Genomic DNA, 26,452 nt, shown 5'->3' with positions numbered 1-26,452 from the left:
GTGAAAAGTTAAAGTGAAGTCGCTCAGTTATGTCCGACCCTTCATGACCCCATGGACTGCAGCCTACCAGGCTTCTCCGTCCATGGGATTTTCCAGGCAAGAGTACTGGAGTGGGGTGCCATTGCCTTCTCCGACCCTAAGGAACAGAGGTGGGAAAATAAGAGGAATGTATGAAAGTATTCTGGGTGTAACCCATACATGGAAGGAATTATATGATGTGACATTCCCTCCAGTTCCATTTAGAACCACCAGAGCCATTATGGAAAGCAGACAAACGGCCAGGAAGACTATGTTCTCAGCCCAGACTTTCAAGATACTAACAACACAGAGAGGAGTAAATTTTTCCAAAGGTTAGGCTTTGTTGTGAGGTTAATGTTGAAAATTTCAAAGGGGCCAGGATCTCAGAAACAGCAGACTGCAGGTCCCACTGTTAGCAGCTGCAGCCTCACCTATTACATTGGTGTTACCCCAAAGGTATCAGTGCACCAGGCTCCCCTGGTAGCTCAGACGGTAAAGAATCTGCGTGTAATGTGGGAGATCCAGGTTCGATCCCTGGGTCAGGAAGATCCCCTGGAGAAGGAAATGGCAACCCACTCAAGTCTGGAGAATTCCAAGGACTGATGAGCCTGGTGGACTACAGTCCATGGGGAAGCAGAAACTTGGGACTTGACTGAGGGACTAACTAGCTTAGCACATGGTGATACTGGCAACGTGCTGTCCTCCAAGACAAGTAGAGCAATTCCTATCTTTTCAGCCTTTCTCCAGTACCAGAAGACGGGGATGCACAGCCCTGCTCCTTCCCATCACCCAGCTTGTTACAGTGGCTTCTCTTATTGTGTACAGGCTCTAGGACACACAGCTTTCCGTCGTTGCAGCAGATGGGTTCAACAGTTGTGGTTCCTGGGCTCTATACAGCACTATGGAGCACAGGCTCAGTAATTGTGGTGGATGGGTTTAGCTGCTCTGTGGCATGTGGGATCTTCCCTGCTCACGGATTGAACCTGTCTTCTACATTGGCAGGCAGACCATGAGCCACCAAGGAAGCCCCATCCTGCTTCATTATAATGAAAACCTATAAACCCTGCTTCCAAGAATGAATTCTACAGGTATTTCCCAGCACGTGAACGAAAGTAGCTAGAAAAATGTTTGCTGTGTCACTATCATAGCCACACACACTGGGCACCAAGAGATGACTGGCTACACAAACCACATCCCATCTAAAGAGGCAGCAGAGCAGCGATACGGAAACTTAAGACAGACGACCATCAAGTTGTACGTTTTAATTTATAGTTTTTATCAATAAAAAGATTAGTTACAAAAAAGGAATCTCTATACAAAATTAGGATTTCTTTTTCCTTTCACAAAGAGAATCCACTGTTATGTCTTGCCTTGCCAAATCAAATCTCAAATAGCTTGTGTAGCAAAAATTATTCCAAGAGAGGTAATCCAGACAAAAATTAATAAGATTATCAGCTTCTTAAATTTGCTTGAAAGGAAGAACGTAATGAACACTTGGCCTTGAAGAATTCTAAACAATACTTGGAACCTTCACAAAGACTCTTGCTCTTGGGCATCTGAGCTGCTGAGAGGGCGTGCAGGAAACTAGCTCACTTACCATGAGATTCTTCTTACACACACACACATACACACACACACACACACACACACACACACACACACACACTCAAACACACTCTGAGTCTCCACTCCTGCTTGGTGGGTGCTAGGGCGACATAATAGGAAGAAGGGCTTTTAAAATTTCACAAGTAAATTTTATTGTGGCCACAGGTCAACAGCAGAACACATAACAGCTGGGGTTCATATTCTCCCCGTCTCCTATTTTATCATATAAATTAAATATGGAGAGGTACACGCAAACAAACCTCATGAAAACCGAGGAGCTGTTTTCAAATCGCCATTTCCTAGAATAACACATATCACTGCTTCAGAGTGGGGCAAAAAGTCATCCTACTAGTGCACAGTGCTTCCTATACAGAACCACTGGGCAAATGTTCATGGCCTTTTTAATTGACTCGGAGTATGGCAGCCACTCAGCACTGCTCCTAGCAGTTCACTTTCAGAATAAAAATATAAAACGAAAAAAAATATATATAAAACGAGAAAACTGTGCGAAACATCATAGCCTTAAAAAAAAAAAAAAAAACTATGTGGTGACAAGCCTAGCTCTGATGGAAAAAGCCCACCTTGGGGAGGGGGGGTAAAAAAAGACTTGTGGGTATTGAAGTTGGTCTGATGTACCTTCATGACTCAAAATAAAAAAGCCCTTCAAACGCAGATGAGTCTAAAGCCATTACAACCCAGAATTATGTGATTCACTTAGATGTGCTTATAACATCTCCTGAAATAAGATCTACATACAAGGAGCTGCACACTCCTCACAACTAACTGAAGCATATGGCCATGGGGGTGAAAATGGGGGGATGGTTTACCCCCCCCCCCCAAAAAAAGACAACTTAAACAGGGTTTAAAGTTCTCCCCTCCACTCTACTCAATAAACATATACCCAGAATGAGAACAAAGTAGAATCAATGACCAGGCGCCTTTCCAAGAGAGCTTCTCCCTGTGGCCAATGTGGGCTAGAATTTTCTAGCACAATGCAAATCCACCACACTAGGTACACACAGCGCCCTACACAAGATGCCTACACCGAGTTAAACCCAGCCCCTGTGAAAGGTGCAACTCCACTAGAGTTTTGATCACTTAACTTAGGATAAAAAAACGCCTAGCAATGACTCTCATGCCTCATTAATACCGATCTGGAGTCCTCACTGACGCCGGGGTTTTTTTTTTTTTTTAAATCAAAATAGCTGATGAGGTGGCAAACGGTGACAACTGACAGCAGGTCACGGCAATTCCAAAGGCCGAGGAAGCTTCATCCACTGCTCTGCCTTCTGCCCAAGGGTTATGGTTCTGCCACTGTGAAACGTCATGAACAGGTCTCTGTGGCCAAGCTGTGGCAAAGGTCAATAAACAGAGAGAGCTGGTCAGAGGCAGAACCATTTTACGAGCAGACTCCTCTAGCTGGGAATGTGAGGGAGGGGAAAAGGAGGAAGGAGACGTGTGTGCGAGGAAGAGCTAAGAGCCCCGTGGACAGGTCTGGTGACCCAATGCCAGACACCCAGCTTGTTGTTGGCAGAGCCGGACCTGCCAAAACCCATTACTCAGATGGAAAAGGAAGAAAAGACATCAAAAAAAAAAAATAGTAATAATAATGGTAATATGGCCAGTCCTGAAACTTGCACAGTTGATAATTTGTTCTTCTTAGCAGTAAAGACTTGAATGAGAATCATGAAACTTGAGGAACACTCATTTTTTTTTTCTCCAGGATTTAAAAAACTGTTGTCTTGTTCTGAAAGACTACATTCAGTGTGGGTCAGATCCAACAGCATCAGCTAGAACTCGGTGGTGAAGGTCACCCCGCGCTGGGAGGAAACGTCATCTGAGTGGAGAGGCTGGTGGGCAGGCCAGAGGCCGCTCCTTCACTGGTCCCCGAGCCGAAAGCCCTGGCCCCAGTTGTGTCGACCGCCTCCACCGTTCTGATCGGCTGCTCGCCTCATGCTAGCCGGGGGCACGCCAAACCCTGACACCCCTCCTCTCCTGCTGGGTAGCCAACGGTACCTGGAGCAGAGTGGGCGAGACACAAAATGAGAAAACCAGTCATTTCCACGTAGTTGTCCATCCTTATCTCCCTTCCTGGGGTTCCCATGACATCTGTCACATCGAATTACGTTCATCTGTGGCCACGGAGAGGCTGAGGACAATGTCTTATTTAACTCTGTCTGAGGGCTCAGCAGGCAAAGAATTCACCTGCAACGCAGGAGCCACAGATTCGATCTTCCCTGGGTCGGGAAGATCCCCTGGAGGAGGAAATGGCAACCCCTCCAGTATTTTTGCCTGAAAAATCCAGTGGCCAGAGGAGCCTGGTGGGCTACAGTCCATGGGATCACAAAGAGTCGGACACGACTGGGCGAGCACGCGTGCGTAGCATCCTTTCAGAACCTAGCTCAATGCCCTGACCACAGAAGGCACTCACTTTTTATGATTTTTTTTTTGAACTAAGATTTCACACTAACTTCACACTCTAAATTTTTTTTTTCCTGATTACAAAAGCAATTTATGTGGGAACAGTAAGTATGGAAACAAAAACATTAACACCCACAAGCCCAGGAACCAGAAAAAACCACCTATATAGCATTTTGGTTTATATAAATATGGAGCTAGCTTGCTCAAAGGACCCTAAGTAAATTCAGTTCCAAGGACAAATCCACAACCAGTGTGTCTGAGCACCTCACAGCACACAGCATCTCCATGATGCAACTGGGTTCTTCGTGTCCATCAAGGGACAGGGGAGAAGGTGGCTTTCTGTCTTGGAGTTTGGGCATGTTTTCAAGTTCATTCACTGTGTTTCCTCCAACTGCATTCTTTCCATCTCACTGATGGTGGGAAAGGTGAGGCCCAAAACGGTTAGCTGATTTCCCAACTTACAAATTAATAAATTTAGAGTCACAGAACAGCTAAGAAAATGTAAACCCAGGACTCTATGTTCTCAGTAGTTTTTCCATCTATTTTCCTTCCTTGATTATTAGTCAACCGAGCATCTATTTTCACCTGTTCCACTTATCAGATCCTGATGGTTTGATTTTTGGCTTGAAGCACAGAGACTGTGATCTGATACCCCGTTTTAAACCCCTCATGGCACCAAGGGCTTCCCTGGTGGCTCAGATGGTAAAGCGTCTGCCTGCAATGAGGGAGACCCAGGTTCAATCCCTGGGTCGGGAAGATCCCCTGGAGAAGGAAATGGCAACCCACTCCAGTACTCCTGCCTGGAAAATTCCATGGATTGAGGAGACTGGTAGGATACAGGCCATGGGGTCACAAAGAGTCGGATACAACTGGGCAACTTCACTTTCACTTGGCACCAAGAACAAACCACGAGGGGGACTTGCCCACAGCAGGAAGCCTGAGGAGCTCAACTTTATCATAAGGCGTTTCCCTCACACTGGGTATTGCTTGTTTAAAAATGCATCTCATCTTCCCAACTGCCCTCAACAGATACTGTCATTACCCCATTTTACAGATGGGAAAATTGAGGGAGAACTGAGCCAAGCTCTTCTGAAATGACAGACAGGATTCAAACCCACGCAGCCTGACTCTGGGGCTCAAACCCCATCCCATAGCCTGCACCTCACACCATCCATAGGGTACACAGTGTTTGATTCAGACGACAGCAGTTAGTGACCGAAGTCCTCATATCTTTATACACCAACCCTGTGAGCTGCACACTCCCTCTCCAAAAAGACAATTAAACTCCTTGTAAAAACAAAAATAACAGAAGAGGATCTGTCTACCCTTTTTTTTTTTTGGCCATACTTCTCAGCATGCAGGATCTTAGTTCCCCAACCAGGGATTGAAGCCCTGCCGCCTGCAGTGGAAGTGCGTTTTCTTAACCACTGGACTGCTAGGGAAGTCCCTGTCTACTTTTCTAAGCAGAATGCAAAACAGTGATACGTCTTAGAATTCTATAATTCACATCTTCCCTTTTAAACAAATTCCGCTTGATCATTAAATCAACATGTATTTCCAAGCACTGGTTTCCCAACATTCATAACGTTCTGGCACAAATAACATTCCTCCAAAGTATATAATAAATTGGAAGACTTAAAAAAGGCAACGCCAGGGCTGTCTTGCTTTGCTTCTGACTCTAAGACAATATGGCAGCCATCGCCACTGCTTAAACAGATAGTGAAATTAAATGCAAGTAATTAGTATAAAAAGATACCCAATTATACATAATCAACAAAGATTTATGATAATTTCAAAGCAGTTACTGCTTCTGCAAGGAGCTACATTTTGTCATCTGATCTTTATGCAAAATTTCACAGAAGGGCTTCCACCAACAGGGAAAGCTCATGAGGAAGGCAGGCTCCAGTGGGCTGTTGGTTTTGCCACTAGAATCTCATACATGTTGTTGCCCACAACTGAGAAATGTCTCCAAGCTATTAAATCAGAATATGGCTGTTTAAAGTAAAATAACTCTTGGCTGCCCCCCAAAGCAACAAGTTTTTTTTTTTTAATGATGCATCTGCCATCAGACTTGATAAACCTAGATTAAAAATCCAAGCCTGCTGTTATTGTGTCCTTTGATAATTAGAAAGCAGATTGGTCATCCATTTTTTTTTTTTAGCCTGAAGGCAACTCAAAACTCAGAAGACAAACAAGTTTCTTTTCATGCTCTTAATGAAAGGGGAGGAAAAAAGCAAAGAAAAAGACACACATACACAACAACAGTGTGCTTCTCTGTATATTTCACAATGAAGGACTTTCAAATACCTTCCTCCAACCTATGAAAGTGACGGGTAGGGGGAGGTACTCAAGTTTTACTGCCCTCATTGACCCCTTAGAAGGATGGCAAACTGCAAAACATTAAAATGAGCAAGATGTGAAAAGCGGGTTTTTTGCCTTTTTTTTTTTAAAGCTTCTAAGTGCAAGCTATCACCACATATGCCCAACCAGAGATCGGGAGTGACTGTCAGGCTAGCTGCGACACCAGATGGCGAGTTTACTGGTCCCTTCTCCAACAGCCATTTGCTTCCCTGACAGGACGGTCACACTGCTTACACACTTACGTGTGTCAGCATCTCTGAGGGGGTGGGAGGGTGCATCAGAATCCCGCCCCCTCTCCCCGCCCCAACTTCAGGAGCGAGGCTGAGAGCGCTTATATTTACTGAGCACCCACTACTGTGCTGGCGAGGGTGAAGCCCACTTCTGGCCGTCCTGTGAGACGGGGCCACCCCTCAACTCACAGACTCGAAAAGAAAGCTGGGGGGAATTTACTGAGTCACCTTCCCAATATCCAAACTGGTCGATGAGGGGAATGGGACTCTGACCCAAGTCTGCCTCCAAACCAAAGCTGAGCCCTCAGCCTCCTCACTAAGTACGCCCTGCAAACAGAAAGAACGGGCAGAAGGACCCAACCCTCCAGTCTCTCACTTTAACCTCGAAAAGACCTTTAAACGTTCTAGTCTATGATACTAAATATAAAAATGTTTTAAACTGCTAACCGATGAACCTGCTTACCCTCTTACACCTTCCTCAGCTGAAATCTTGGGTAAAACTGGTACCTCCGTCACCCTGGGCCCCTGAGGCTCACCCTGGAAACACACACAAGCGCCCCGCCCGCCACAGAGCCCACGGCTCCCTGTTCTTCTCCTGGAGCCTGGATTCAGGATCCACGGCTCCCTCACCTCTGTGTCCTTGACTGTAAGACACCATAGAAGTCACTCTGGAAAGCTGACCTTCACCTTGTAATCCTAAAATAAACACAGCCCTTCTTGAGTTTACCCATGGCTGACATACAGGCCACTTCGGGGTTTTACAGGGAGAAGAAGGCTCCAGGAGAAGAGCGGGCCTCAGCGTGGAGTGACCAGGGCAAGTCCCTGGCTGGCTCACCCTTCCTCCATCAGACAAAGAGGGAACTCCTACCCCTCATAGAGTCTTTATCGGGAGGCAGACGAACATGGAAACTGTCAAACGAGAGGGGGTAGGCACACTTACAAAAACTGAGGCGTGGACAGAAAATTCCTCCCTCCCAAGTCCATCGGGTATCTGAACATGAGGAAGAAATAAAGATGTCCAACAAGATTTCCAATTAGCTCGTTGATGACCCTGCAAACAGAGAGCCAGATGAGTTTGAAGACATTCAAGCAGTAAAGTGAGCCGCAGCAAGTTTTAACTAACAGCAGAGGGAAGAGATCCCTCGTGGCAGCTCATTTCCGGTCCCTGGGAGCCTGACAGCCCAACAGTGAGCCCTCGTGCAGTCTGAGGGGCGCGCGCATCCCGAATGAGAAGCGAAATCAGTCCTCCTGAACCAATGGTGTCTGGGCTCTTCAAGGCCAGCTGCCTCTCTGACATCTCTTTCAAGCCCCAGCCCATTCTCAAAACATTGTTTTTGCCACTTTCCTGCCTCAGGAAGGGGTGGGGGGTAGGGGGAAGTTGCAAGCTTCTGAACGCTTTCAGTCATAAACACCGTGTTTGCAAAACGGGGGCATGTTTGAAGGCTGGCGAGAGACAGGCACAGGAGCAAGGAAGGATAAAAAATGTCCGCTCCCCTGTTCCTGCAGCCACGGATCACATCTCCCTCACCTCTTGTATCCTTGACTGTAAGACACCACAGAGATCACTCTGGAAAGCTGACCTTCACCTTGTAATCCTAAAATAAACATGGCCCTTCTTCAGTTTTCCCATGGCTGACATATAGGCCACTTCAAGGTTTTACAGATCCACTCTTACTGTTACATATCCTTCTCTGTCTCCGCGTGCAGCATCATTCCTGTTAGGGCCTGATCAACGTCTACAACTGCTCCCAGACCAACGCCCAGGACTTGCTCTGCTCTAAACTGAGTCTGTTTACCCAATTCATTCCCTTCTGCCTAGGGATACGCAGCAGAAGTTAGAACCCCATAGAGCAAAGACACCATCAGGTTAAGAACTAATACTATCAAAATCTGTTTTAAAACATTAAAAATATTTTGAAGAGCAGGAGTTGTTAGAAGAACTGCATCTTGAAATCCTCCTACCAAAATTATGAATGGATCCTTTCAAGGTTTTCCTAAGCCTCAGGTCTAATTCCAGACTTGAAATTTGACCCTGTTTGGCCCAAACTTTCATACTATCAAACCACTAACAAAACTTCCCATCTGAGAATCTGTGGATTCCTGTGACTGGTGAGCAGTTTCCAAGGCATTTTGGAAATGCCTTAAAAATAAAAACATGAATTTTATGCACAGAGGAATCGGCTTGGATAAAATTAAGTCTATACTTGCTCAATCTGGACAGTGAATCCAGAAATAAATATTTATTCAAAAATGCATATAGGGAAGCTATCCTATGACAACAAACTAACAGCAACAAAAAAACCATTCAGTGCTAAATGTGCTTAAAGCCCTGGGATTTTAATCAATTACATCTAAATGAAATTATTTCAAAAGCATCATCAATGCTGAGAATCTTCAAAGTATTATAAAGATTAGGGAAGGAAGATAAAGAAGAATGGAAGTCTTCCAAGGGTTAGTTTGAAATTAAACAAATCTACTATCACTTACGAGCCTCCAATGATATAGTTGAATCCAAGGATAACCCAAGGTAAGTAACAAGCCTAGGAGAGAATATACAGAAACATGAATAACCACACCTGCAGAGGACACAGTTGCCTGGGGGCTGAACTGGGTAAGGTTGTTCTGACAAGGGTTTTTAAACATCCTTTGGAAAGTCCTGCAAAAATTCCTTAGCTCAGTCTAGCATCACTCCTAGTATACTTGAAACTTCCCATCTAAAATTATTCATATGTTGGCAACTGGAGAGACAGTACTTTGCTCATAGTTTTCAGATGCAATACAGGACCTGCTGAATTATAACAAATAGCTTTAGAAAGCAGATGAATGTCCTGTGGATGCTAATAAAAAAATGGTCCAGAATAGATTCACAGGAAGGCTCCGGCCAGTAAATTGTGACCAATCAACTAAAAAACAGCTCATTGTTTTAGGTTCTCCTTTTACATATTTCACAGTTACTTTGAACCCTTATTGAATTATACATCAGTATCCTGAACTAATACTCTCCCAAATAAGACAGCTCTCCAGATGCATCCGACATCTGAGCCCCTTTATCAACAGAAACCTCAATTAAGTAGGGTTGGAAGACCAGCAGGGGGAGCTCTCACGTCCTGTTTCAACAGCTGAGCCCAACAGGAAGCAGCCAGACTTCTTTCCTTATAAGGACTCAGCCAATGAAAAGCTTTGTCCATCACGGCCCGCCTGACTTCCGTTTCCTCTCTCTATAAACGCACTCTCCTCCCACCGGCTGCAAGGACTAGGCTGTGGCTTGCCACGGCTATAGACCCCGAAATGCAGCTCTAGGGAGCGCCCCAGTAAACTCGCCTTGGCTGGAGATATATCTGGCGGCCTATTTACTTGAGGTTAACACCCCTTAACAGAGTCAAAGACATTATACTTAAGAGCTAAGGGAGTTACAAAAATATCACAAGCTGGGAAAGAAAGGGTTACATATCAATAACTTGAAGGCAGAATGTGTTAAGGACGGTAAGAAGAACACAAAATATTTCAGAAGCCCACAGGCAAGACCAATTCCAGGCAGGAGAGGAAGAAATATGTTCAGTACCAACTCAGATTAAGAATGGGCAGGATTTACAAGAGAAAGAAAATCAAAACAATGTTACAGGTGGAAAATTGCGAGAGGAGACACAAAGGGAAGTGTTGGGGGGCAAAAAAACCAATCTGTTTCAGCTTAAATGTAAAATACCTAATGGAAATGATAAGAAGAGATTTTAAAAGGGAGGGCTCCATCTGAGTATCCTTCCTTCCCTCCCTCTCCCACACTCACATCCATGAGCTCACTCAGGACACACGCCTGAGGGGCCTGAGGTCCAGAGCGAGTGACGTCAGCAAAGGAGGCGGGGCTGACTAAAGAAACCCAGGGGAGCTATGGAGGGGAGCAGGGGCCTGCCGCTGGTTCACTGCTCTGCAGTGACCTCTGCTGGGCATGCCAGAAAGTACACCTCTGGCGGAAGATCTCTGCAGAGACCGATGAAAAGGCAATTTTTCCAACTAGGTTAGAGTACCTTAAATCGTGTTCCAAACCAAAATGACACAATCATGTCTCGATTCAGCTGGGCCCAGACATAAAGTACTGACATGATCAGAGGAATCATCAGCAACTGCAACAAAAGAAGCGAACATGTAAAGATAAGGCTAAAAACAGAGGCTTAGCGTGAATCTTTTTTTTTGTTTTTAACCTCTCCCCTCCAAATAAATTATCACATGGCTATTCAAAATGCATTGAAAAGGCAGAAAAGAAATTAAACTCACCACAATTATAAATTGGCCCTTTTAAACATGCAATGCATGCTTTAAAATCCTCTAATAAAATACAATTACATTATTTGGGATAGATTCAGAAATACCAGGGTCAAGTTCTGTTACTTGAAAAAAGTATGCAAAAAGCTTTACTTATGGTGTATTCTCTTTTCTTATGGTGTATTTTTTAAAAAATACACATCCATGTACATGCTCAGAAAATACTAGATAACCATCATTCTCAACGTTCACACATAATAAAGAAGCCAGAAATGAGCAAGGAAAGTAATGGTTTAGGTAACTCACATTGGAATCTTCAAAATACCATATAGTTAATGCAATTTAATGCAATTTAAACTTCTTTTGAAGTTTAAACTTCTGTTGAAGGCCATTAAAAGTAAATTTGAAACATACAAAAGGGCAAACAGTTTCTTTTTTTTTTTTTGGCAAACAGTTTCAAGGGACACTTACCTGCATATCCATTGCTAAGCCAGTAATCTTGGTTTGTCAAGTTAAAGATCAGACACAAATAGAGCATTCCACACCTAATAAAAGTTCATTTCATTCCAGTTTCCGGAAGGAAAAACACTTCTCTATAGTTCAGGTTGCTTAAAACACCCCAGAACACAAAGGTATCTAGTCACCGTCACTGTGAGCACGCTATTAGACTCTCCAATCATGAAGAAATAGTAGAAATTAACTACTTTGGCCCATGACTCAGTTTGGCCACCTGTGTCCTCTGGGCCTTGCCACTGCAATTAGGAGACGGACTGGCCTGCACCCCCTGAAATAGCTAATGTTTCTCCTCTCATTCAGGGCTCCCCAGCACAGGTGAAGTCCAAAACAAGTTTTTGATCTTCCCTTAAAGGAGGGGAAAGGGCGTGCAAAGTGCCACACTTTTTGGGCTCTTGGCCAGGTTTCAGCGGACGCTGAGCCCCAGAGCCACTCTGAGCTCACCAACTCTGCACAGGGCTGGAGCTGACAAGCCCCTTCTGCCGCACTCACCACCTGGCAAGGTCCGCAAGCCGAAAGGCTGCTGACAACCGCGGCTGACACACAGCAAGCAGCGAGGCCCGCTGGGGCCTCTCCCAGAGCTGGGTCCTCACAGAGGGACTGAATTATGGGACGGCACTCAAGTGAGGCAAGGATGCTGGTTGTAAGTTAGTTTTCTGATAAGGACCAAGCTTTCAAAAGCTGTCTCATGGCATGGAATCTCTTTGTGCTGCAGTCAACAAGCTGTCACACCCGAGAACATAGAGAACTGGGAACAAGAAGAGGGAACGGTAATAAACGTCAACCAAATGTGGAAAAACCCCACAAAGACAACAGCAAGGGAAGGCATCACTCTGGGGCTCTGTGATTTACAACCGCTATTGAGAAGAACTTTAATGATTCTTAATTATTAACTACAGTAAATAAAGATGCAAATAACTACCACTGGAAATGTCCTACAGATTACTGCCTATTTCCCCAAACCTGAAAAAAAAACCCAAAACTGGTTATTTCTGGCCCCAAATAACAGACGAAAGGATACCACGATGCAAATCCAGTTGAAGAGGAGCATGAATAAATAGTCTGCTGGCCTCCCATCAAAAGCCCCTGGAAACAAAAATAAGTCAAATGTCATGGTTCGGAATTTCAGAACAAAGAAACTTCAATGTTCAGAAATACTTCAAAAAACTATAGAGGAAGCAAAAACATGAGAATATTTTTAAATCACTCCTCGGAAGCAAAAGAACATTTTTTTACTATCTAAAACCATGTCTGCAGTAAAGCCCTGAAGTCAAGTCACCCAGGTACCAAGGCTAACCTTGCCCTCCTGACTGAATTCCAGTCCGTTACATGCTCTGCTCGGCCAGCAGGAGCCAGGAGAGATCCAGAGGGAGGACAGTCAGGTCACAGCTACTAAGACCCCACGCCCCGAAGCCCCTCACAGCCTGCTCGCTGGCCTTTCCGTCTCAGCTGTCATCACGAGATGGAGACACATTTGTGATTGCCTGGTTCATCCCTTCTTCACCCATTTGACCGTAAGCTCTGTCGGGAGGAATCACGTCCATACTGCCTACCGTTGTGACTCCTCCCCACAACGAGGCTGTACTTACTGTTGTTATTACTGAACACACACACGCTCTCTCTCGGTCGGGCACTGGGCTTACTGAGACAATTCAGTCTCCATCTTCCAGGAGCTCACACTCTAGCAAAGGACGACGACGGTGGGGAGAGCAGTGGAAAGCCACACCTTTCTGCAGCCTTGAGTCTTCCTCCTCCTCCCCCAAGTGAGGGAGAATGAGAAGACCTATACCCCCTTTTTACAGACGAGGAAATAAAGCTACCTGACCAAAGCCACCTGGGTTTTAGAAGCAGAGTAAGTCTAACTACTAGTTACGTGTTCTTTCCGCTACACCACGTACTGGGCTCTGCCTTACTACTGGGCGGAAGAATGGACAGCAGCCCCGCTTTCCCGTCTCAGGACGGTCCTCACACCTCCCGCTGGCAGACCAGGAGAGGGGCAGAGAAAAGAATGGAACGAGGGCAGGGTCCCTCTATCTCAGCCACTTCCCCTCCCCTCCACACCCCTTCACAATGACATGATACAGAGTCCACTTTTTAAAAATAATCCTAACAAGCTAAAAAAATACAAGAAACCAGTGAATATGACAAAGGAGAAGCAGACTCACCGATGTAGAGGACAAACGTGGTTACTAGTTGTGGGGGGACAATATGGAGTTGAGGAGCAGAAGGCACAAACTACTGGGTGTAAAACAGGCTTGAGGGTGTGTTGTAGAACATGGGAAATGTAGCCAATATTCTGTAATAACTATACACGGAAACCAGCCTTTAAAAACCTAAAATTTGTTAATTAAAAAATAAATTCGGGCTTCCCTGGTGATCCAAGAGTAAGGAATCTGCCTGCCACCGCAGGGGACACTGGTTAGATCCCTGGTCTGGGAAGATCCCACGTGCCATGGGCCAACTAAGCCTGTGCCACAGCTACTGAGCCCACATGCCCTAGAGCCCGTGGGCTGCAACAAGAGAAGCCACCGCAATAAGAAGCCCGCGCACCACGACGAACTTGCCCCTGCTCGCCGCAACTAGAGAAAGCCCAAGCGCAGCTACGAAGACTCACCGCAGCCAACAGACAAAAATAAAGTAACAGTAACAATCCTAACCAGTATCAGAAAGGCAGAAAGAAAATCGACCTAAAAGAAACTGGATTTCAGGCAAAAGTCTCTTCTCTTTTCCTTATCCGCCCCCACCCCACCTCAAAGGCACACTCTAGCCACAGTTTTAAGGATGCTTAATGGGAGGGAATCAGGATGATGTACCAGAGCTGAAACTCTTCACAAAATCTCTGAATTCTAGTAACAGCTGTGCTTCTCTTGCTGTGGTTTTGGCTTTGTGATTTCTAAGGATTCTTTAGATTGAGTATTTAAAATACCGTAATTACACAAACTACAGTACTGTATTATTTGGCAAGCTTGCAACTGGAAATTTACAAATTAACTGGTCCTCAAATTGCAGTCTTCTAGTTTCACCATCAGAATCCTTATAAACCAGCCAACACTGCTAGATACTTAAAATAGCCAAGTGGGGAAAAATGCAGGTGGCAAACATTTTGTCGCAATGTTATCTTAAAACTGTATGGTGGAAGGTAGACGGGGGTCAGTAAACTGGGCTCCAGCCCTAGCTGTGTTTCTCAAACGGCTTTGTGACCTGTGGGGCATATCACCACCTCTCCAGACCACTGTCTTCTTGTCTGTGAATTAAGAGGGTTAACTGAAAGATCTCAAAAGTTCCTTTCTACATGAATGCTTGTATAGCATTATTCATAACAGCAAAGAAGAGAAAACAAGTCAAATGTCCATCAACTGATGAATGCAACAACGAAATGCGGTAAATCCATACAACAGCATCTTAACTTGGCAATAGGAAGAAATGAAGAGGGACTTCCCTCGTGGTCCAGGGAAGACTGGAACCCCAATGCAGGGAGCTCTGGCTCCATCCCTGGTTGGAGAACTAGATCCCACATGGCGCAACTAAAGATCCCAAATGCTGCAACTAAGACCCAGTATAGCCAGATAAATTTTTTTAAAATAATTTTTAAAAATTAAAAAAAAGGAATGAAGTGCTAATCATAAATACTACATGGAAGAACCTTGAAAACACCATGTTATGTGAAAGAAGCCAGTCATACAAAAAACTGCAGATTATATGATTCCATTTATAAGAAATTCCGTAAGAGGCAAACCTAAAGACGCAGAACATGGGTTAGTGGTTGCCTGAGGGCTGCAGCAGGGTCAGGGGAAATGAGACTGAATAGAAATGAGGAAGGGCTACAGTGATGAAATGTTCTAAAATGATTATAGCAATGACTGCACGACTCTGTGAACATCATTGAGTTATATACCTTAAGTGGGTGGAAGTGTATGATAAAAATTATAGATCAATCAAGTTGTTTTTAAGAACCCCTCTCAGGGGACTGCCCTGGTGGTCTAGTGGTTGAGAATCTGCCTTCCAATTCGGGGGACGCGGGTTCGATTCCTGGTCAGGGAACTAAGATCTTACCTGCTGTGGGGTAACTAAGCCCACATGCCACAGCTACAGAGCCCACATTCCACAGCTCAGACCCAACACAGGCCAAAATACATAAATATGTCTTAAAAAATGCCTCTCAGGACTTCCCAGGCGGTCCAGTGGAAGACTGCATACTTCCAGTGCAGGGGACCCCAGTTCAATCCCTGCTTGGGGGATTAAGATCCCACATGCCACACAGTACGGCAAAAAAATAAATCCTAGCTATATATTTTTCTAAAAAGTTGAGTGTTTCATTTACAAAGACTAAGACTAGGCTTTTACTTGCAATAAAGTAGTGTTTTTCAACACCAGTTTAGGAGATGTATACACTTCAGCCCAACTGTGCCTTAAATACAGGGATTGCCGTGTGACACAAGTGAGGGAGACGTCGCGATAAGTGAGAGGTATTCTGCCCAGCCACACAGGATATGAACAAAATGCGGAAACTTCTGCCCTTGTGTGACACCCCACGGTGCTCCTGTGGGAATTAAAAATCAAACAGTCTAAGTGCCTTGTAGAGTCCTGGCACAGTTACTACTTACTGAACATTTACATCACTATGCCATTTCCTCTTTTTTTTTTTGGCCATACTGCATGGCTTGTGGGATCTTAGTTCCCTGACCAGGGATTGAACCTGGGCCCCCGGCAATGAAAGTGCTCACTCCTAACCACTGAACCACCAGGGAAGTCCCTGAGTCATTTTGTTATATATGCTAATTGCCCTCAAAATTCCTCCAGTACGTAAATACATGGCTTAGCAAAATAGACAAAAACAACACTTAGAAAAACCAGGGATGACATACCTGTTTCGAGTCGCGTAGAGTACTGATATAAGAAGTATAAATTGACCAAATAAAGAAATCCAGTGCCTGGACCCACAGGGAAGTAAAAGGTGGCAGTGATTGGCCTCCAAATCTGTCCAGATCAAAACAAAACACAGCTGTTAGTTTCTCTAAGCTGAGATTTGTTTTTTTTTCTTTTAACTAAACAAAATTAACCCTTGCAAAACATTCTCCTCAGTGATAAGAGCTATCACCAATATAAGAAAACAAGTGAAGAAAAGTTTTATCAGCTACAGTCCCATCAACCTGTAAGCCCATGGAGTTAAGATGGCATCATTTAACAAACAATAAATACTTGTAGACAAGTTGAAAACAACCAATACAACAGAAGTATATGGGCAATACTTATTAGAATCAGGCTTACAGCTTTGCCTATCACAAATGAATTACAGGCCACTTCCCTGGTGGTCCAGTGACTAAGAGTCTGTGCTTCCACTGAAGGGGATGTGGATCCAATCCCTGGTTGGGGAAACCAAGATCCCAAACGTGCACTGCGTGCTAAGGGCTTCAGTCGTGTCCGACACTTGCAACCCCTGGACTGCAGCCCTCCAGGCTCTTCTGTCCATGGGATTCTCCAGGCAAGAACACTGGAGTGGGATGCCATGCCCTTCTCCAGGGGATCTTCCCAACCCTGCGTCTCTTACATCTCCTGCATTAATTAACAGGCGGGTTCTTTACCACTAGCGCCACCAGAAGCCCAAGATTCTGAATACTGTGGCCAAAAATAAATAAATAAAAATTTAAAACTGAATTACAGTATCAGGACTTCCCTGGTGGTCCAGTGGTTAAGACCCTAAGCTCCCAATGCAGTCCAAGTACTCAACTCTGAGTGAAAGTGAAAGTCGCTCAGTCATGTCCGACTCTTTGCGACCCCATGGACTATATAGTCCATGGAATTCTCCAGGCCAGAATACTAGAGCAGATAGCAGATCCCCTTCTCCAGGGGATCTGTTCAACCCAGGGATTGAACCCAGTTCTCCTGCACTGCAGGCAGATTCTTTACCAGCTGAGCCACAAGGAAAGCCCAAGAATACTGGAGTGGGTAGCCTATCCCTTCTTCAGCAGATCTTCCTGACCCAGGAATCAAACCGGAGTCTCTTGCATTGCAGGCAGATTCTTTACCAACTGAGCTATCAGGGAAGCCTGTAAATAACATTTTGTATCTTATTCTTGTCTAATTTATTGGCTAACACCTCGAGAACATCAAATAGTAGTGGTTGAAGATGGCAGCCTTCCCAGACTTTTGGAAAAGCCAACATAACGCTGGCTTTTGGCTTGACGGCCGCATGTCTTACTGCACGAGTGTGAATGATGGGGTCCCTACATCAAGGAGGTCTCAATAGTGGGGAGTCTGTTCGCAGAAGCAAGAGTGGGCGCAACGAAGGGAACTTTGGTCTCAGAAAAGTGAGTATAAACTCTCAAAGAACTGTGAGAGCACAATAAATGAATGGGTGCGGCTAATAACCTGGGTGTGGCTGGAGCAGAGGGCATTCGTTGTGGGGCCTGGCCAGGCATGGCTGGCAGGTCACATGCTCCAAGGACAGACTGTGACCCTCTGAGCTTCACTCCCAGTGGGTGAAAATGCACTTTTCATACCGTGAAAAGTCACTTTCCAGCAACCCCGTGCTTAAACCAGTAAAACAACACAAGTTAAAATTCATTTGGGTTTATTCACAATTTTATCACAGAAACAGAACAGACATATGGAAAGAGCCCTGGAAATGGTTTGAAAAGACAAGAGATTTCAGCCAGGGCTTACATGTTCTCACTCTTCAGCCACAGTTTCCACTGTAAAAAGGAATGATATCCTCTTTGGTTTTATCCATTTTAGTCAATGGTTTAAAAAAAAAAAATAATGTGCTCTTATGTTCATGTGCATGCCCTAGTTCAAGAGGTAGATTTTATAGATGAGGCAACAGGATGAAAAAAGGTTAGGCAATAGCTAATAATTGGTAGAGCTAAGAAAAGTTTGTCCCAGACAGCCAGACTCTGGAGTTTATGACACTAAGCCCCTATTTTTACAACGCCTCTCACAAGTGACATCATTATTATGAGGTATAATTAAAATCGGTAAAAATTCTCAGTACTACTATGCTGCTTGTAGAATCCTCAAATGAACTGACAGCAAGCCCACAAATTCACTCTCTGCTTCAGAAAATCACTGGGGGAAAAGACCAGAAGCAAGTGAGCTGTAGCCTTGGCTCTTAGGAACCCGTGGGGCCTTGGAAACATCTAGACCTTTGAGTTTGCATCTTCATCTACCCTGTGACATTTGTCTTTTACTCTCTCCTTCCTTGACTCACAGATTTTTGTCAAAGCTTGCAATTAAGAAAGTAGATGAAAAAGGTGCTTTACCAAAAAAAAAAAAAATGTGTGCGGTGTACTATCATTACAATATCTTTTAGAAGACACGTGCTGACCTGGTTTTTACAAATTCCCATTTTAATCTACCCCCACATTCTTCTAAGTTACTCCAGGCCTGATTTTGGAAAAGAAACCTCCAGGTTTTCCTGACTACATTTTTCATTAACACTGACGACACGACACTATTTTTAGCCACTGTGTGCACCTGTGCTTTGGAAATCAGCGACTGTCAAAATACTGCGCTTCTTTTCCCAGTTCATTAGGCTTACCCTTGAGTTATACTTGCTCTCACTGATCTAAGGGACTAGGAATTATCTTTGTATTACTTTAAAATTATAATATGAAAATACCAGGAGATAGTTCATCATTTCAGAAGGACACAATGTAATAATTTCTGAAATCCCCATTGAACAAGGTACCCAACTAAATGCCCTCCTCTCCTCTAATGGGTATGGAGACAGTCAAGAAATGGAAATGGCTTTATTTTCAGGGCTGTGAGTGGTAAAGGTACTTTTTCGACCCTAGAAAGCCTGAACTGATCCCCTGATCCCTAAGAGGCAGCCAGGGGCAGTACAAAGGGCATGGGATTTACAGGCAAGCATCTTATTTTAACTCCACAGAAACCCCAAGGCAGGAAGCATCACCACTCACCTTTTCACGAGGAAAGCTAGGCCCCTCAGTAGAGTTAAGGTATCATGCCCAGAGTTCCTCACCTAACGAGGGCAAGAAGGCCATGTGCTCCCTAGCATAGAGGCCTTCAAAGAAACACCAGACACTGTTCATGGTCCAACAACTTCTGATGAGCGTTTAGTCCAACCATCCCTGAATGAAAATCTCCCAAACAATGTGACAACGTGCTATTGAAATCATTACAAATGCCATCCAGAGTCTAGGGCAGTTTTGTTTTTTTTTTTTAAACTATCAAAAACAAAAAATTTTCTGAAACAGTAAGGACTGGTTGATTTGGAGTTTAAAAAAAAAAAAAATTCTACATGGGTCATCAAGTAAGTAAGAAAGAAGAGCACCCATGTGCCAAATGCTGGTATTAGCAAACTCCAGCTTTTCACTTTTTTGGGAGGGAGGGGGCAGGGGCAGGGGGAGGGAACACTAGACAGGCAAGAAAAACAAGTGAAAGGCACTCAATTTCCATTGTGAACTTTAAACTAGCTATTAGGAGTCATCAATTCTACTCCTAGGTATATATGTATGCTTATGTTCACCAAGGAGTGTTCACTATTCATCCGAGTCAAAGCCAGAACTCCTCCAAAAAACCTGTTACCAGAAGAAAGGGTAAATAAATGGTGGTGTGTTCAACACAAGGGAACAATGTAAGAATGAGCAATCTATAACCACGCACAACAATGTGGGTGACTCAAACTGCTGAAAAGAGGCTAGACATACAAAAATAAATATTTGTGTAATTGCATTTATGGAAAAGTTAAGAAAATTGGGAAAAGCCATCTACAGTATTAAAAGTCAAGACGGTAGTTACCCCTGGAGATGAGAGTGACCAGAAGGGAACAGTAGGAAGGTTTTGGGGGATGCTGGCAATGTTCTGTGTCTTGATCTGGTTGCTAACTATATGGCAATTATTTTACATATATATATATATATATATATATATATATATATATATATATATATATATACGAAAGTGAAAGTCACTCAGTTGTGTCTGACTCTTTGCAACCCCATGGACTATAGTCCATGGAATTCTCCAGGCCAGAACACTGGAGTGGGTAGCCTTTCCCTTCTCCAGGAAATCTTCCCAACCCAGGGATCGAACCCAGGTCTTCCTCATTGCAGGCGGATTCTTTACCAGCTGAGTCACCAGGGAAGCCCATATATACATACATCCTGCTTGTATACTATAACTCAACAAAAAGTTTAAAAATGAAGCTATGAGCTAAAGGGTAACCTTACCTACAGACCACAGCAGAACCGTATAATGTGGACAGCACTGCAAAGGCAAGATTTAAAAACTGTACATGTCAGAACACTTGCCACTAAAGCTCTAAATCCAAACCCTGAAGCTACTTCTATGCTCAGCCCCCAGCCCAAGTTCATGCCCCTTCCAGGTATGTGTCTATATAATTCTTCCCCAACACACTCAGGTGTCAGTCTGCTAGGCTTGCTGTCATCAGGCTAAACGCGATAACGTGAGCGAAAGCTTGGCAAATGTGGCACCAGGCCCGAACACCGATTTGGCTGGTGTCAGTTCTTATTATTCCTGGAAACAAATTAAGAAAAATTGAGAGTTCATATCTTCTCATTTCCAGTCAGGAGGCTTTTAACAGGACCAAAAGAACAGGAAAATAATTCAGCAGTTACATAGTTACACTTCAATTACAAATTAAAATTAGAATATTACTGCTCAAGGAGAGAAGGCAACAATGGCAGGAATTGGCTAATAAATAAAAATAGATACTATTTTTTTTTAATAGATACTATTTTTTAATTGATTACCCACGAGACTATTTACTGAGCACTTCACAAACATTTTTCCATGTTTTTATGTAAGAGAGGGATGAAGCAGAGAACATTTTTCCTCGATTTGAAGATAATCATTTTTGTTTCCAAAATTAGGATGTGCCTTATAATCAATACATTCACATAGTGTAATTTGTACTTTCCTACTCTTCCAAAAAATATTAAAGGAGCATGTCATAATCAATGGAGTGACAACAGAGGTAACTTATGGCATTAAATTATCCCCACTTTCAGTGAAGAGAGGGCTTCCCTGGTGGCTCAGACAGAAAAGAATCTGCCTGCAATGTGGGAGACCCAGGTTCGATTCCTGGGTGGGGAAGATCCTCTGGAGAAGGACATGGCAATCCACTCCAGTATTCTTGCCTGGGGAATCCTGGCAAGGATATCCTGGCAATTCCCTTGCCACCAGGATGCCAGGATCCTGGTGGGCTATATAATCCATGGGGGTCACAAAGAGTCAGACACGACTGGGAGACTAACACTTTCAGTGAAGAAACTGATACTCAAGAAGGACGCACAGCTTTCCTGGGGGCATGCCACTAGCAAGGGGGCTGAGGCAGGCCTGGGGACCGTGACTCAACTACTTGAAATCCTCAGTCTTTCTACTCTCACAGAAAAGGAACAGTAACTTGCTGTGCCTGGTTAGAAAGAAAGCACCCTCCAAAATGTTTTGTTAAATACGTCACTGTGTATTTTGCTAGATATTATGCAAAGGAGTTAAGAGAACTATCTGGAACCCACCAAAATAGAAACTGAAATGGCAGCTATCAACTGGGGTAATGCTGACCTCAATGAGCGGGGGCTCAATGAGGTTAACTATGAAGAAGCCAACACAGAAGTAAGGCGGTGATGTTATTTTGCCCAAAGAAATGAAACATCCCCATGCAGGGAGCCCTGAAAGACATTTCAGAAACCACAAGGGCAGCAGCAAATTGCCATCTCTCTTCCAGTTAATCAGGGAGCAATATGGAGCCATTTCATCCCTGTGGACTAACTGATTGATGGGTGTGAGATGGGAGGGATGAAGAACTGTGGACAACAGTACAAGGAGCCTTAACACACACCTATGCCTTTCCACCTACCCAAACGAAGGAACTAACATTACAAACGGGAGGCTTCCAAACCAACAAGCTTCTCACAGGAAACCCACGGATAAGGAGGAAAAGTAACTTTCTCACTTCCAACATGAACTCACAATTTTAAATCGACCATTCCCAAGTTGTTCAAAAATGCAGCTTTTAAAGAAAAAAGGAGCCTCTGGCAGAAAGCACATCACACACTGTTTGCCCCATCCATCAGTCTCTCAAATGCGGTTTTTCCTTCAAGTGCTTCAGTTGAAAAGAGCTCCTCCAGGTGGGTCTGAAAGCTAAACTTGTTCAGAAAGAGCAGGAGTCAGAGCAGCAGAAAGGACAGATACTGGTCTCTCCACACCTGCGCAGTCAGCGCATGGTCCTGCCTCCTGCCAACAGCTTCCCCCACTTCTCAGGATAATAAGCCTACAAGAAGTAACCCAAGGAAGATGGGAACACTATGCAAAGTGTGACATGAATGATGACCTTTCTGATCAGTTCACCATTTTTAACATTATACACCTGTAATCTATTAGAGGGCTTCCCAGATGGCGCTAGTGGTAAAGAGCCCACCTGCCAATGCAGCAGAGGAGCCTGGTGGGCTACAGTCCACGGGGTCACAAAGGGTCAGACACGACTGAAGTGACTTGGCACAGTCTATTAGAAAGACTTGCTTTTACTAAGCTGACTACAGAAGTAACCAAGGTTTTGCAAGGAGAGCCGAAGAGCCAGTTCTGACCAGGCCCTTCTCATTTATGACCATTTATGATTTGCGATCATTTATGACCACTGCGCATTACCTAACATGCCCCTGGGCAAAAAGTGCACAGCACTCACCCAGGCAACAAACATTTCAACAAAACAAATAGAAACGAATATGCAATTCTGGCTGCACACTCAGATTGCACTCTAATACCCAACTGCCTTACTCAACTTCACCCGGATGCCTACAGATCTTTAGACTTACTGTGGCCAAGATATAACTCTTTATCATACCCTCCTCCACCCCCAAAACTCGGCCTCCCTAAACATTCCCAATTTCAGAAAAGAGCTCCACCAGCCACTCAGCCGCTCCTGTGAAAACAGTGACCTCTTCGAGACCTGCTTCTTCACCCATTCACCCTTCACATCCACTGGGCTGCGATCTTGCCCACTCCAACTCCCAAACCTATTCATTTCTCTCTCCCAGACACCCTGATCCAAATCACCATCTTTCTTGCCCTCTAACTTATCTCTCTGGTCCCATTACCTAGCCCTCCCTTGCCCCCATTCACAAAACCAAATCCATCCTACAGAGTTGTTGTTTAGTCGTTAAGTTGTGTCCAACTCTCTTTGTGACCCCAGGGACTGTAGCCTGCCAGGCTCCTTTGTCCATGGGATTTTTCTTGTAAGAATACTAGAGCGAGATGCCACTTCCTTCTCCAGGCAATCTTCCTGATGCAGGGATCCAACCTGCATCTCCTGCAATGCAGGCAGATTCTTTACTGTTGAGCCACTAGGGCTCCCCTCACACCCCAAAGAGTAGCCAAGAGAATATTTCAGTCCTTTGCTCAAAAGGCTCTGCCTTTCTAGTGCCTTCAAATTAAAGTTCAACCACAAAGCCGTATGGGATCGAGCCCCAGCCTACTTTTCCATCTTTGCTTTATTGTACTTACTCCTGGCTATCTCTCTGTCCTCCCTACTAATCCTCATCCCTCCCACTGACTCTGTACTAACCATTCAGTCTTCTTCCTAATTCTAACTCCTGCCTCTAAGCCTTCCACTTATTATTTCTTCTTCTTGCAAGACTGTCCCCAGAGCCAGACCTTCCCAAAGATGGCTCATCTTTCAGATTTCAGTTCAAATATACTCTGAGGCCTTTCTAGAATACTCTATCAAAGTCGCATGCCTCTCTCTTTATTTTCTTCCTGTTCACTGTTGTAACCCTAGTGCCCAGCACTGGTTCCATGCATTCAACCAACAAGTAAGCACTTGCTATGTGCCAAACATGGATCCAGGTAACAAAGACAGTGGTACACAAGACAAGTGGTGCTCGTGGAGTTTTATTCTCTCAAGAGAAGCAGGCTGATGGACATCATGGGGTGATATGCAGCAATTAAAATTATGGGTAAGGGAGACAGAGTGAGGAGAGGTACTATTTTAGGCAGGGCAATCATAAATGCCAACAAGGTGGTATTTGGGCAGACTTGAAGGAGGTAAGGAGGTAAACTATGTTTATCATCCTCAAGCAAGAAACATCACGTGCAAAGGTCCTGAGGAAGGATGGAGTTAGGTGCTGAAGAAACAGGAAAGATCCCATTGTAGAGCCTAATATACAAGGTGAAGAGTAGTAGGAGATGAGCTCAGAGAGACAGCAGGGGGCCTTGCAGGCCAAAGGACTTGAACTTTACTCAGTCAGGTTGAGAAGACATTAAAAGGATCTGGGCAGAAGACTGACAGGACATGGATTTATGTTCTAAAAGGATCACTCTTAACTGTCTAGAGTAAAGACTGAAAGGAACAAGGCTGGTATGATAATGGCTTGCAACAGAGAATAAAAAGGGACTGCATTCTGGATGTTTGTCTAAAGTAAACAGAATTTGCTAACAGACTGTGGGATGTGAGAGAAGTCAAAGATGACTCCATGACTATTAGCTTGAGCTCCTAAAATAATGGAGTTGCTATTTATTTATAGTGGAAAGGGTATAGTGTCGAACACATTAAGTATGTGATGTTTGTTAGTCATTTAAGTGGTCATTTCAAGTATATGGTTGGACATACAAGTCTGGAAGTGAGACAGATCTGGACTGAAAGTATGTATATTTGTATTTGAGAAACTTCATTTTGTAGAAATGATTTAAAGCCATGAACTAAACAAGATCACCTGCAGCTAGGGAGAATACAGGAAAGAGGGCCAGGAGTACACCACAGTATTTAAAGATCAGGAAGATGAGGAACCAGCAAAGAAAACTAAGAAATAGCCAATGAAGACAGAGAAGACAACAGTGTTACCCACGGTCCAAAGAATGTGTTGAAATTAATGTCAGATCTTAGGCTCCAACCTGCACTGATTAAAGATTTAAATCACAGAATCCGGTGAATAAAGATAAACCTCCATAAAACTAATATTCGCTAACCAGGAATATTACCCTGAACTGTTCCCTTGAGGCTTTAAAAAAAAAAAAAAAAAAAGGATTCCATTTCTGGAGCAATTTATTCTTTACTCGGTCCTTCATAAATTCAACTACGACCTCCCAGATACTAAGGACCTGGGAGACACACAAATAAACAGACTCACTCTTTGCACCTCGGACTTTCAAATCACTCCTGTTGGAAAGAAACTCCATTAACATAAGAAGAGCTCGGCTGGTGGTTGAGCAAGGCGACGTCCACATGCCACCCACGTGAGTGGCAGAGGGAGGTCGGAGGGCAGGTGCTCCAGGTGGCCCCAGCCTGCCACTCACCGGCGTCGCACAAATAGACAACTTATCAGGCTTACCTTCCCACTGCCGCCTTCTCGGAGCACAGAGGGCAGGGAGCACAATCTTAACAGAAGGACGAAATCAGTCCCTTCCCACCGGGCCAAACAGTGGAGCCTCCACGTTTCCAACAATCCAGGCCCACGCTCAGACCCCTGGCCAGCAGTCCACCCGTCCGTCCACCCGACCCCCGGACCAAAGGACCCCGCCCTAAACCGCGGGAGCCTCTGCACTACAAGTCCCACCAGGCACCGCGCGTCCGCAACCGGCCAGTCTACGCTCCGCCGCGGCGGGGCCACCTGGGGTCTGTACGCGCCACTTGCCCCGTCGTCGGTCAGTACCTGGAAGCGATAGAGGAAAGCTTCGGGCCAGAGGAAGAAATAGGCCGGGCTGATGAGACCGAGTTTGCCGACTAAGGGCACCGCGACGGTGGCGGCGAACCAATAGCGCGTGATGGTCGGGATGCTCCTAAACCAGTCCCCGATGTCCGACATCTTCGCCTCTGTGGTGGCCGGGATGCGCACAGCCGCCCGACTCCCCGTCCCGGCCCCCTCGCGACGCGGCCTGCTCTGCGAGTGGAAAATGTCCAGGCGGAAGCCGCCCCAGCCCCCGGTGCAGAAGGCGGGGACCGGCGGACGTGGCGCCACCGAATTCGGACCAGCAAGGGAGAGTTCGGCGGCGAAACTTCCCCTTCCGGCGGCCGCCGACGAATTTGACCAGAAGCCCCGCCGCTTAAAGGGCAAGCGTAGTTTTTCACTACT

General features: G+C 44.8%; 1 protein-coding gene across 2 annotated transcripts; it reads right to left on the bottom strand.

Annotated features, from left to right (window-relative positions):
• Positions 1-1,265: 1,265 nt before the first annotated feature.
• DERL1 (derlin 1) lies at positions 1,266-26,452 on the bottom strand. 2 transcript variants are annotated; one of them, XM_061123269.1, is made up of 8 exons: positions 26,033-26,452; positions 16,271-16,382; positions 12,427-12,491; positions 11,364-11,390; positions 10,658-10,753; positions 9,123-9,175; positions 7,576-7,686; positions 1,266-3,639 (listed from the first exon to the last, which is right to left on the bottom strand). In XM_061123269.1, exons 1-8 carry the CDS (start codon positions 26,183-26,185, stop codon positions 3,501-3,503), a joined length of 756 nt encoding a protein of 251 aa, XP_060979252.1. In that variant the 5' UTR covers positions 26,186-26,452; the 3' UTR covers positions 1,266-3,500. The 2 variants fall into 2 exon arrangements, with proteins under 2 accessions (XP_060979252.1, XP_060979253.1); XM_061123270.1 differs by lacking the exon at positions 26,033-26,452 and adding an exon at positions 25,712-25,868.

This window comes from Dama dama, chromosome 21, assembly GCF_033118175.1.
Source record: "Dama dama isolate Ldn47 chromosome 21, ASM3311817v1, whole genome shotgun sequence".
NCBI lineage: Eukaryota > Metazoa > Chordata > Mammalia > Artiodactyla > Cervidae > Dama > Dama dama.
This window is presented reverse-complemented; position numbering and strand designations above follow the sequence as displayed.

What these genes read in the sequence shown, in the direction of transcription:
- DERL1 (XM_061123269.1), bottom strand. Translation starts at nt 26,185, where the DNA reads ATGTCGGACATCGGGGACTGGTTTAGGAGCATCCCGACCATCACGCGC. An exon ending in CTCTACGCGACTCGAAACAG is followed by an intron (nt 12,492 to 16,270) that starts GTATGTCATCCC and finishes TTTTGTTTCCAG; the next exon opens with GGGCTTTTGATGGGAGGCCA. An exon ending in AACTATATCATTGGAGGCTC is followed by an intron (nt 7,687 to 9,122) that starts GTAAGTGATAGT and finishes CTCTGTTTGCAG; the next exon opens with GGTCATCAACGAGCTAATTG.